The sequence below is a fragment of the Oncorhynchus keta genome, chromosome 22 (genome assembly GCF_023373465.1).
Source record: "Oncorhynchus keta strain PuntledgeMale-10-30-2019 chromosome 22, Oket_V2, whole genome shotgun sequence".
NCBI classification, from domain to species: Eukaryota; Metazoa; Chordata; class Actinopteri; order Salmoniformes; family Salmonidae; genus Oncorhynchus; species Oncorhynchus keta.
The window spans coordinates 43,092,058-43,104,557 of record NC_068442.1 but is presented as its reverse complement, the minus strand read 5'-3'; the positions used below and the strand labels follow the sequence as shown (position 1 = coordinate 43,104,557).

The window sequence follows — 12,500 nt, the reverse complement described above, 5'->3', positions numbered from 1 at the left end:
ACATTCAACAACACACATTAGGCCTTTTCCTTATTGGAATACTGGGACCCCACTATAAACATCCCGACAGTAAACCTCTCCCCCAACATCTCACACACACATTCCAACATAAACATTAATGACATTAACTTGAACACACAGAAAACACATGAATCACAGTTCCACTCATGACACAGAAAGGACACCCCTGTCCGACTCCCGGGTCGACCCGTGCCAACCAGCTGTTAGTGGCCAGGGCTCCATGTAGAACCCTCCCCTGGGGTCCCCTGACCTCTTTGGTACTGGGGGTTTGTAGAGCCCCCTCCATCTAAAACCCACCATACTCTCCACCCCACGTACCCCCTGCCACTGATGTGCCTTCACTCCTGTTAGGCTCCTAATGTTCCTCACCTTAATGCAGAGGTTGTAGAGGGCTTTACACCCCCCCCCCCAAAAAAAAAACTTGGAGTGTTCAAATCTAACCAGTCTTCCAAACCCACTTGCCAGTCCCCAGTCTCTGCCATCACCTGCAGTGGACCCTCCCCCTTCAGCCGCTCTAACAACCCCCCTTACCGGCTCAGACAGTGCCTCCTGGACTTCCCCCAGGAATCTCTCCAGCAGCCTAAGAGATGCTAGTCCTGTTTATTGTGCCAGGAATTCCGGGGTTTTACACCACTCCTCCACCAGCAGCCGCAGGTCACCCAGCCTTAGTAAACCCGATGCCATCAGTCGCTTTTGCAGGGTGGCCGACTGAACCGATCTCAAAGGGATGGCTGAGTTGTGGAAGATAGGCTCCTGCCACAGCCCAAGCTCCACACCCCCTTCTCGTGTGGGCCTTAGCAGCTGTCAGGCTCTCAGCACCGCAGGTTGTTGATTATCAGCACCCTCCCTCTACATGACACTTGGGACAGGAGCCACCGCCACCTGGCCAGTCTTGACACCACTGCCTGTGACAGCCCCTCCCAGTTCTTCCTGACCCACCTCTCCGGGCCCAGGTACACCCCCAACACTTTAAGCCCTTCACAACCCCACTGCAAACCCCCTGGAAGCAGAGGGGGGGGGGGGTGCTATCCCCCCATGTCCCACATAACAGAGGTTCGCTTTTGTCCCAGTTCCCAGTTCACCTTAGCTGACGAAGCGTCCTCGTACACCTTCAGACTGGTCTCTGGTGCCTGCATATCCTGACCATCACAGAAATGTCATCTGCATACACTGACACTGCTATGCCTGTCAACACACCCATGCCTGTCCAGCACACTCCCTGCAGTCTACTGTGTAGCAAGCCCAAAAAAGTCTCAATGGCATCCTTGTCTAATGCCTCACCCAGACTGGCCTACTGAGCCCCCCTCCCACCTTGACCATACATGACGCTCCAGCATACAACACCTTCACACAGGCCAAAAACATCACATTAAACAGATACTCATGGTCCACTCTATCAAAAGCCCTCTCTTGATTTAAAGAGACCAGTCCAAAGTTCACATTAGAAACTCTCCAACATGACCCTGATTAAGAACAAGTTGTCTGTGATTGAGCATCCCAGTACACAATATGTCTGGTCTATAGAGTCCAGATGTCTTGTCTATAGAGTCCAGATGTCTGCTCTGTAGAGTCCAGATGTCTGCTCTATAGAGTCCAGATGTCTGCTCTGTAGTGTCCAGATGTCTGCTCTGTAGAGTCCAGATGCCTGCTCTATAGAGTCCAGATGCCTGCTCTATAGAGTCCAGATGCCTGCTCTATAGAGTCCAGATGCCTGCTCTATAGAGTCCAGATGTCTGCTCTATAGAGTCCAGATGTCTGCTCTTATAGAGTCCAGATGTCTCCTCTATAGAGTCCAGATGTCTGGTCTATAGAGTCCAGATGTCTGCTCTATAGAGTCCAGATGTCTGCTCTATAGAGTCCAGATGTCTGCTCTATAGAGTCCAGATGTCTGCTCTATAGAGTCCAGATGTCTGCTCTATAGAGTCCAAATGCCTGTTCTATAGAGTCCAGATGTCTGCTCTACAGAGTCCAGATGGGACTTCAATCTATTAGCGAAGACCTTAGCAAATATCTTGTAGTCCGCACAGAGATATGCCACAGGCCTCCAGTTCTTAAGTTCACACAAGTTCCCTTTCTGGGCAGGAGAGTCAGAACTGCCCGACGACACCTCATCGGCAATTCTCCTACCCCGACGCACTCAGGCAAAGGAAGTCCAGTCCAATTATTCCCCAGAAATTTTATAAAACTCAACTGGGAGTCCATCAACCCCCGGTTCAGGGCCGGGGGACATCGGAGTTACGGCCTCTGCCAGTTCATGGGACAACAGGGAAATTGTTGATTGAATTTATATGTTTAAATGAATGATTTGAATATTCCACCCTGAAACCATATAATTGTATGAAATTGATTAGGATCATACAATTATTAAATGTAAATGTAAATGTGTGTAGTTTTAGTCAGTACAATTGTAATAAATGATGTGTGTAGTTTTAGTCAGAATTAGGGTAAAACAATATATCTGTATAATATAACTTTATAGTATCTTAAACACAGACTATCTGAGCAAAATTCGGTGCCGACCTTGCTAGGGGCCTCTGAGAGATTTGGGAGAGGGCAGTGAGTACTCCCTAATCTTGAGGGAGGACAGGGAGTGCTTCTCATGGTCCCTCATCTTTGTCGGCTGGGTATTGATACAATATGTGCGTAGGATACCTACTGTTCATGTGTATGTATGTGCGTATGAAATGTGTAAGGAGCTAGTATTGCTTTTGTACAAGGAACCAGTGCGACCGTGAATAAACATTTGGAGTATTTAGCTGGGCCTCTATCGGTTTCATTTCAACCAGTATCTTACAAATCCTGGGTTGCAGACCAAGTAGTTTAATTATTTATTATTTACCTTTATTTAACTGGGCAAGTCAGTTAAGAACAAATTCTTATTTTCAATGACGGCCTAGGAACAGTGGGTTAACTGCCTGTTCAGGGGCAGAACGACAGATTTGTACCTTGTCAGCTCAGGGATTTGAACTTGCAACCTTCCGGCTACTAGTCCAACGCTCTAACCACTAGGCTAACCTTATGAACATTGAGAACATAATTCTCATGACAGAAATGTCCATTTCCTCCCTCTGTGCCAGAGAGAGCTTAGGGAGTTCTGCAAACAAAACCTGAGCACACATAGGATCACACAGTTCTGCCTTATACAACTCAGGTTAAATCTCCACAGTCAGCATCTCCCCCACCACAGAGGTCACCCGCCCATCAGACAGCCGTAGACAATGCATACCCTTGGCTTCACCGCTCTGTCTTTCCAAACCAAAGAAGTAGGAGCTGGGAGCATCCATCTCCTTGAGCATGGAGAACCTAGCTCTTACAAGTGCTCCCTTTGCTTTAACCTGGAATAAACTGCCCAGGTTCCTACATAATTCAGCTAATTTAGCCTGGAGGCCTACGTTGCCTTGCCCCACCAGTTCTACCTCCACCTCACTCATACTATGCTCGAGTTCCCCCAATACTCTCATAGCCTCTGAGGATGAGAGAACTGTATACTGTTGACAGAAAATACGAATTTGTACTTTTCCCACATCCCACTATTGACTCAGAGACTCATACTCCTCTCTTCGCTGCCCCCATCTTTAACAAAAAGTCCTGAAATCTGAGCAAAAGGTGGCATCTTGTAAGAGCTTTGCATTAAACTTCTAATAGGATGCCTGGGAGGACCTGGTGAAATAGACAGCCGAGCCATGCTTACGTGGTAATCTGAAAACCCCACCGGGAGAATGGAAGCGCCCAACAGCCTATTGCTCTGATTCCTGGACATGTAAAAGCGATCGAGTCGGGTTGCACTCACCCACTAGCCCCAAAGACCTTCACCCATGTATAATGTCTAGTTCTCCAAACATCGGTTTGTTCAAACTGATTAATGATGTCCCTTAACACCCCCTAATCAAATCAAATCTTATTTGTCACATGGAACAGGTTCACCTTGCAGTGAAATGCTTACTTACAATCCCTTAACCAACAAAGCAGTTTTAAGTAAATACCTAAAAAATAAATAAAAAAGTAAGAGAAGAGTAAGCAATAATAAAAGAGCAGCAGTAAATAAAAATAGTGGGGCTATATACAGGGTGTTACGGTACAGAGTCAATGTGGAGGCTATATACAGGGTGTTACGGTACAGAGTCAATGTGGAGGCTATATACAGGGTGTTACGGTACAGAGTCAATGTGGAGGCTATATACAGGGTGTTACGGTACAGAGTCAATGTGGAGGCTATATACAGGGTGTTACGGTACAGAGTCAATGTGGAGGCTATATACAGGGTGTTACGGTACAGAGTCAATGTGGAGGCTATATACAGGGTGTTACGGTACAGAGTCAATGTGGAGGCTATATACAGGGTGTTACGGAACAGAGTCAATGTGGAGGCTATATACAGGGTGTTACGGTACAGAGTCAATGTGGAGGCTATATACAGGGTGTTACGGTATAGAGTCAATGTGGAGGCTATATACATGGTGTTATGGTACAGAGTCAATGTGGAGGCTATATAAAGGGTGTTACGGGACAGAGTCAATGTGGAGGCTATATACAGGGTGTTATGGTACAGAGTCAATGTGGAGGATATATACAGGGTGTTACGGTACAGAGCCAATGTGGAGGATACATACAGGGTGTTACGGTACAGAGTCAATGTGGAGGATATATACAGGGTGTTACGGTACAGAGTCAATGTGGAGGCTATATACAGTGGGTACCGGTACAGAGTCAATGTGGAGGATATATACAGGGTGTTACGGTACAGAGTCAATGTGGAGGCTATATACAGGGTGTTATGGTACAGAGTCAACGTGAAGGATATATACAGGGTGTTACGGTACGGAGTCAATGTGGAGGATATATACAGGGTGTTACGGTACAGAGTCAATGTGGAGGATATATACAGGGTGTTACGGTACAGAGTCAATGTGGAGGATATATACAGGGTGTTACGGTACAGAGTCAATGTGGAGGCTATATACAGGGTGTTATGGTACAGAGTCAATGTGGAGGATATATACAGGGTGTTACGGTACAGAGTCAATGTGGAGGATATATACAGGGTGTTACGGTACAGAGCCAATGTGGAGGATATATACAGGGTGTTACGGTACAGAGTCAATGTGGAGGATATATACAGGGTGTTATGGTACAGAGTCAATGTGGAGGCTATATACAGGGTGTTACGGTACAGAGTCAATGTGGAGGCTATATACAGTGGGTACCGGTACAGAGTCAATGTGAGGATATATACAGGGTGTTACGGTACAGAGTCAATGTGGAGGCTATATACAGGGTGTTATGGTACAGAGTCAATGTGGAGGATATATACAGGGTGTTACGGTACAGAGTCAATGTGGAGGATATATACAGGGTGTTACGGTACAGAGTCAATGTGGAGGATATATACAGGGTGTTACGGTACAGAGGCAATGTGGAGGCTATATACAGGGTGTTATGGTACAGAGTCAATGTGGAGGATATATACAGGGTGTTACGGTACAGAGTCAATGTGGAGGATATATACAGGGTGTTACGGTACAGAGGCAATGTGGAGGCTATATACAGGGTGTTACGGTACAGAGTCAATGTGGAGGATATATACAGGGTGTTACGGTACAGAGTCAATGTGGAGGATATATACAGGGTGTTATGGTACAGAGTCAATGTGGAGGATATATACAGGGTGTTACGGTACAGAGTCAATGTGGAGGATATATACAGGGTGTTACGGTACAGAGGCAATGTGGAGGCTATATACAGGGTGTTACGGTACAGAGTCAACGTGGAGGATATATACAGGGTGTTACGGTACAGAGTCAATGTGGAGGATATATACAGGGTGTTATGGTACAGAGTCAATGTGGAGGCTATATACAGGGTGTTACGGTACAGAGTCAATGTGGAGGCTATATACAGTGGGTACCGGTACAGAGTCAATGTGGAGGATATATACAGGGTGTTACGGTACAGAGTCAATGTGGAGGATATATACAGGGTGTTACGGTACAGAGTCAATGTGGAGGATATATACAGGGTGTTATGGTACAGAGTCAATGTGGAGGCTATATACAGGGTGTTACGGTACAGAGTCAATGTGGAGGCTATATACAGTGGGTACCGGTACAGAGTCAATGTGGAGGATATATACAGGGTGTTACGGTACAGAGTCAATGTGGAGGCTATATACAGGGTGTTATGGTACAGAGTCAATGTGGAGGATATATACAGTGGGTACCGGTACAGAGTCAATGTGGAGGATATATACAGGGTGTTACGGTACATAGTCAATGTGGAGGATATATACAGGGTGTTATGGTACAGAGTCAATGTGGAGGCTATATACAGGGTGTTACGGCACAGAGTCAATGTGGAGGCTATATACAGGGTGTTACGGTACAGAGTCAATGTGGAGGATATATACAGGGTGTTACGGTACAGAGTCAATGTGGAGGCTATATACAGGGTGTTACGGTACAGAGTCAATGTGGAGGCTATATACAGGGTGTTACGGTACAGGTAGTATCACATTTCATTTCATTTCATTACAGCACAACGGTTTGATTTGTTTGATCGTAGCTAGCTACATAGCTAGCTACATAGCCGTCTTTGTATCTAAGATAATTGTGTAGTCTAGAGCGATTTTCTAGGTTAGCTAGCCAGCTATTGTCGTTATTTTAACGCAACGTAACGTAATCAACACTGCTAGCTATCCAGCTAGCCAGCTAGCCCCCGAATAGCAGCACTGTAGAAACTATTACACTCAACGGAACGACTTGATTAGTGTAGTGTCAACAACGCAGCCACTGCCAGCTAGCCTACAAAGTCAACAACGCAGCCACTGCCAGCTAGCCTACTTCAGCAGTACTGTATCATTTTAATCATTTTAGTCAATAAGATTCTTGCTACGTAAGCTTAACTTTCTGAACATTCGAGACGTGTAGTCCACTTGTCATTCCAATCTCCTTGCATTAGCGTAGCCTCCAAAGAACGCGCTCTCATTCAGGCGCTTGGAAACACTACAGCCAAAATGGGAGCCACCTAGCAATCAGCCTTTTCATGAACACAACCACAGCTTTGTTAATTCTGGATGCGGAATGTATAAATTCAGCTCCCACCTGTTCTCGCCGACCACGAGCAGAACCTCCTCCACCGTAACTCCATTCTCAGGAACACACCTGAATCCATGCTGTAACCACAGCGTCTCCTCCACGCTAGGCTGCGAAGGCATCGCGCACACCACACCATTCAATCACCAGGCAACTAAAACTCTGTCCTCTTCCTCCCTAACTTTGAACGAAAACAGTAGGTGCCAGTGCGTTAACTAACAGTGCGTTAACCCTCCACCATAGAAAATACAAATTGAAAAAAAGACCAAGAAAATAAGTGAGGACAGAGCCCTCCACAAGGCCTCTCAAATACAAAACACTCCCAGCATACACTGAGAGAGAGAGAGACAAACAGAGGGAGAGAGATAAAGAGAGAGATAAGAGAGAGATAAGAGAGAGACTAACCTCCAGGATCTGATCTCCAGCCCAGAGTCGTCCATCACGTGCCGCCACCCCCTCCTCATATACCTCATGGATCACTATGGCATCCTTGAGAGATCGAGAGAAAGAGAGCGAGAGAGAAAGAGAGCGAGAGAGGCTGTTGACTTTTTGTCTTACTTTAATGAGACATCCTCATTACACTGGTGGTCCTTCTGTGGCTCAGTTGGTAGAGCATGGCGCTTGTAACGCCAGGGTAGTGGGTTCGATTCCCGGGACCACCCATATGTAGAATGTATGCACACATGACTGTAAGTCGCTTTGGATAAAAGCGTCAGCTAAATGGCATATATTATATTATTATATTACACTAAAACCACCACTACTATGCTACTATGCAGTGTAGCTGTGGCTCTCATCTCTGGCTGAGACGGAGACAAATTCACGTAACCTGTCATGGTCAACATGGTAGCCCCTGAGCAAGGCTAGCAGTCTTACCAGCTGGGTGTCTTTTCCCCCTACAATGCTGAGACCCAGGCCAGAGCGACCCTTGGAGATCTCTATGATTATCTCCTGGCCTGGAACGATAGGGCACGTGGCTGTGTCTACAGCATAGAGAGGGAGGAGAGAGATTTTGTTATCAAACCTCAAGTCTTTATGTTGTTGGCTGTCCGCTTTATAATGAATAATATACATTTCTCTACACTTGCAATAACATCTGCTAAACACGTGTACGTGACCAATAACATTTGATTTGATTCACAACTTTCTGCACAAAGAATTGAATAGATAAAATAAGACAGTTGAGTAAAACAGTCAGTTCTTCCCCAGTGAGCACAAGATGTTGAAAATACCTTGTACTCTTAGGGTCCCTAATGTAGCCCTGTAAATGGCCTGCTGGTTGTGAGTGTGGCTCCATACCTTTGCTGCAGTACTCAAAGTCTGGGCTGCTGCAGGAGGAAGGTAGGATAGAGGCAGGAGGGGGCACCAGCTCCCCTTTCACAGAGCTCACCACAGGCAGCTTACAGGAGAGCTGACAGGTTTTGGACAGGTTCGCAGTCTGCGCACACACACACACATTTTAAATACTTAATTTGAATCCACCAATCAAATTGACAAAAAAAGGATGCAACCATTTTAAAGGTCGCTGTATGCATGCCACTCAAAGGTAAAGAAAGCACCTTCTTCTCCAATCAGCTAGGCTGCCCATGACAGCTGAAACAGAGCAGTACCTATGCAATTGCTTTGACATAATTTTTGTCAGGCCCTCAATCTGGAGGCCACGCACTGCAAGCCTGTGAACGTGGCCGAGACTGCCAAATATCAGCACCACCAGCTTGCACCTAAACCCGAGGATGTCCCAGCATGCCACGAGGGGCTGGTCCTGAAGCAGCTTCTCTGCAAAGGCCTTGTCCATGTAGCCGTCCAATGAGAAGCCCACTTCCAAAATGAGGCCCTCCCCCCCGACAGCAACAATATCTGGTGTATTTGACACACAGGAAAACACATCATCATCAACATCACACCAGCTTCCCCTTACACAACAATGTTTGTGCATCCACTTGTCTCGCTCGCTGGCTATCAGGTCGACAAGGTGGCCATGTCTAGCAATGTACAAATCCTTGTATGAACAGCAGCCATTCACAACATGGACAATGGACTCCATTACATTTGACTCATGTAGAATACAAAATGGGGTTAATGGTTTGCAGGGTACCAGAGTGCTACATTATATTTTGTTTGTAGAACTTGCAGCCTCACCTTAAAAATAAAGGTGAGAATGTCCTCGCCAATGGCACCATTCTGGTAAATGGAATGGGAGACAGAGTGGACATCACAGTCTAGAGCAGTGAGTTTCCCCTGCAGCCTCAGGCCAGTCCAGTGTTACAGGAGCTGGGAGACAGAGTGGACATCACAGTCCAGAGCAGTGAGTTTCCCCTGCAGCCTCAGGCCAGTCCAGTGTTACAGGAGCTGGGAGACAGAGTGGACATCACAGTCCAGAGCAGTGAGTTTCCCCTGCAGCCTCAGGCCAGTCCAGTGTTACAGGAGCTGGGAGACAGAGTGGACATCACAGTCCAGAGCAGTGAGTTTCCCCTGCAGCCTCAGGCCAGTCCAGTGTTACAGGAGCTGGGAGACAGAGTGGACATCACAGTCCAGAGCAGTGAGTTTCCCCTGTAGCCTCAGGCCAGTCCAGTGTTACAGGAGCTGGGAGACAGAGTGGACATCACAGTCCAGAGCAGTGAGTTTCCCCTGCAGCCTCAGGCCAGTCCAGTGTTACAGGAGCTGGGAGACAGAGTGGACATCACAGTCCAGAGCAGAGAGTTTCCCCTGCAGCCTCAGGCCAGTCCAGTGTTACAGGAGCTGGGAGACAGAGTGGACATCACAGTCTAGAGCATCGAGTTTCCCCTGCAGCCTCAGGCCAGTCCAGTGTTACAGGAGCTGGGAGACAGAGTGGACATCACAGTCCAGAGCAGTGAGTTTCCCCTGCAGCCTCAGGCCAGTCCAGTGTTACAGGAGCTGGGAGACAGAGTGGACATCACAGTCCAGAGCAGTGAGTTTCCCCTGCAGCCTCAGGCCAGTCCAGTGTTACAGGAGTTGGGAGACAGAGTGGACATCACAGTCCAGAGCAGTGAGTTTCCCCTGCAGCCTCAGGCCAGTCCAGTGTTACAGGAGCTGGGAGACAGAGTGGACATCACAGTCCAGAGCAGTGAGTTTCCCCTGCAGCCTCAGGCCAGTCCAGTGTTACAGGAGCTGGGAGACAGAGTGGACATCACAGTCCAGAGCAGTGAGTTTCCCCTGCAGCCTCAGGCCAGTCCAGTGTTACAGGAGCTGGGAGACAGAGTGGACATCACAGTCCAGAGCAGTGAGTTTCCCCTGCAGCCTCAGGCCAGTCCAGTGTTACAGGAGCTGGGAGACAGAGTGGACATCACAGTCCAGAGCAGTGAGTTTCCCCTGCAGCCTCAGGCCAGTCCAGTGTTACAGGAGCTGGGAGACAGAGTGGACATCACAGTCCAGAGCAGTGAGTTTCCCCTGCAGCCTCAGGCCAGTCCAGTGTTACAGGAGCTGGGAGACAGAGTGGACATCACAGTCCAGAGCAGTGAGTTTCCCCTGCAGCCTCAGGCCAGTCCAGTGTTACAGGAGCTGGGAGACAGAGTGGACATCACAGTCCAGAGCAGTGAGTTTCCCCTGCAGCCTCAGGCCAGTCCAGTGTTACAGGAGCTGGGAGACAGAGTGGACATCACAGTCCAGAGCAGTGAGTTTCCCCTGCAGCCTCAGGCCAGTCCAGTGTTACAGGAGCTGGGAGACAGAGTGGACATCACAGTCCAGAGCAGTGAGTTTCCCCTGCAGCCTCAGGCCAGTCCAGTGTTACAGGAGCTGGGAGACAGAGTGGACATCACAGTCCAGAGCAGTGAGTTTCCCCTGCAGCCTCAGGCCAGTCCAGTGTTACAGGAGCTGGGAGACAGAGTGGACATCACAGTCCAGAGCAGTGAGTTTCCCCTGCAGCCTCAGGCCAGTCCAGTGTTACAGGAGCTGGGAGACAGAGTGGACATCACAGTCCAGAGCAGTGAGTTTCCCCTGCAGCCTCAGGCCAGTCCAGTGTTACAGGAGCTGGGAGACAGAGTGGACATCACAGTCTAGAGCAGTGAGTTTCCCCTGCAGCCTCAGGCCAGTCCAGTGTTACAGGAGCTGGGAGACAGAGTGGACATCACAGTCCAGAGCAGTGAGTTTCCCCTGCAGCCTCAGGCCAGTCCAGTGTTACAGGAGCTGGGAGACAGAGTGGACATCACAGTCCAGAGCAGTGAGTTTCCCCTGCAGCCTCAGGCCAGTCCAGTGTTACAGGAGCTGGGAGACAGAGTGGACATCACAGTCCAGAGCAGTGAGTTTCCCCTGCAGCCTCAGGCCAGTCCAGTGTTACAGGAGCTGGGAGACAGAGTGGACATCACAGTCTAGAGCATCGAGTTTCCCCTGCAGCCTCAGGCCAGTCCAGTGTTACAGGAGCTGGGAGACAGAGTGGACATCACAGTCCAGAGCAGTGAGTTTCCCCTGCAGCCTCAGGCCAGTCCAGTGTTACAGGAGCTGGGAGACAGAGTGGACATCACAGTCCAGAGCAGTGAGTTTCCCTGCAGCCTCAGGCCAGTCCAGTGTTACAGGAGCTGGGAGACAGAGTGGACATCACAGTCTAGAGCATCGAGTTTCCCCTGCAGCCTCAGGCCAGTCCAGTGTTACAGGAGCTGGGAGACAGAGTGGACATCACAGTCCAGAGCAGTGAGTTTCCCCTGCAGCCTCAGGCCAGTCCAGTGTTACAGGAGCTGGGAGACAGAGTGGACATCACAGTCTAGAGCATCGAGTTTCCCCTGCAGCCTCAGGCCAGTCCAGTGTTACAGGAGCTGGGAGACAGAGTGGACATCACAGTCCAGAGCAGTGAGTTTCCCCTGCAGCCTCAGGCCAGTCCAGTGTTACAGGAGCTGGGAGACAGAGTGGACATCACAGTCCAGAGCAGTGAGTTTCCCCTGCAGCCTCAGGCCAGTCCAGTGTTACAGGAGCTGGGAGACAGAGTGGACATCACAGTCCAGAGCAGTGAGTTTACCCTGCAGCCTCAGGCCAGTCCAGTGTTACAGGAGCTGGGAGACAGAGTGGACATCACAGTCCAGAGCAGTGAGTTTCCCCTGCAGCCTCAGGCCAGTCCAGTGTTACAGGAGCTGGGAGACAGAGTGGACATCACAGTCCAGAGCAGTGAGTTTCCCCTGCAGCCTCAGGCCAGTCCAGTGTTACAGGAGCTGGGAGACAGAGTGGACATCACAGTCCAGAGCAGTGAGTTTCCCCTGCAGCCTCAGGCCAGTCCAGTGTTACAGGAGCTGGGAGACAGAGTGGACATCACAGTCCAGAGCAGTGAGTTTCCCCTGCAGCCTCAGGCCAGTCCAGTGTTACAGGAGCTGGGAGACAGAGTGGACATCACAGTCTAGAGCAGTGAGTTTCCCCTGCAGCCTCAGGCCAGTCCAGTGTTACAGGAGC

At 49.0% G+C, this 12,500-nt stretch overlaps 1 protein-coding gene across 2 annotated transcripts in view; it reads right to left on the bottom strand.

Moving 5' to 3' along the window:
* LOC118400675 (inaD-like protein) overlaps positions 1-12,500 on the bottom strand; it is a 309,349-nt gene that overhangs the window by 27,897 nt on the left and 268,952 nt on the right. For both annotated transcript variants that reach the window (XM_052475280.1, XM_052475281.1), the window contains 3 exons: positions 8,409-8,547; positions 7,986-8,092; positions 7,515-7,598 (listed from right to left, as the gene is read on the bottom strand). In XM_052475280.1, coding sequence (XP_052331240.1) covers positions 7,515-7,598; positions 7,986-8,092; positions 8,409-8,547 — 330 coding nt within the window. The remainder of the gene's footprint in view (positions 1-7,514; positions 7,599-7,985; positions 8,093-8,408; positions 8,548-12,500) is intronic.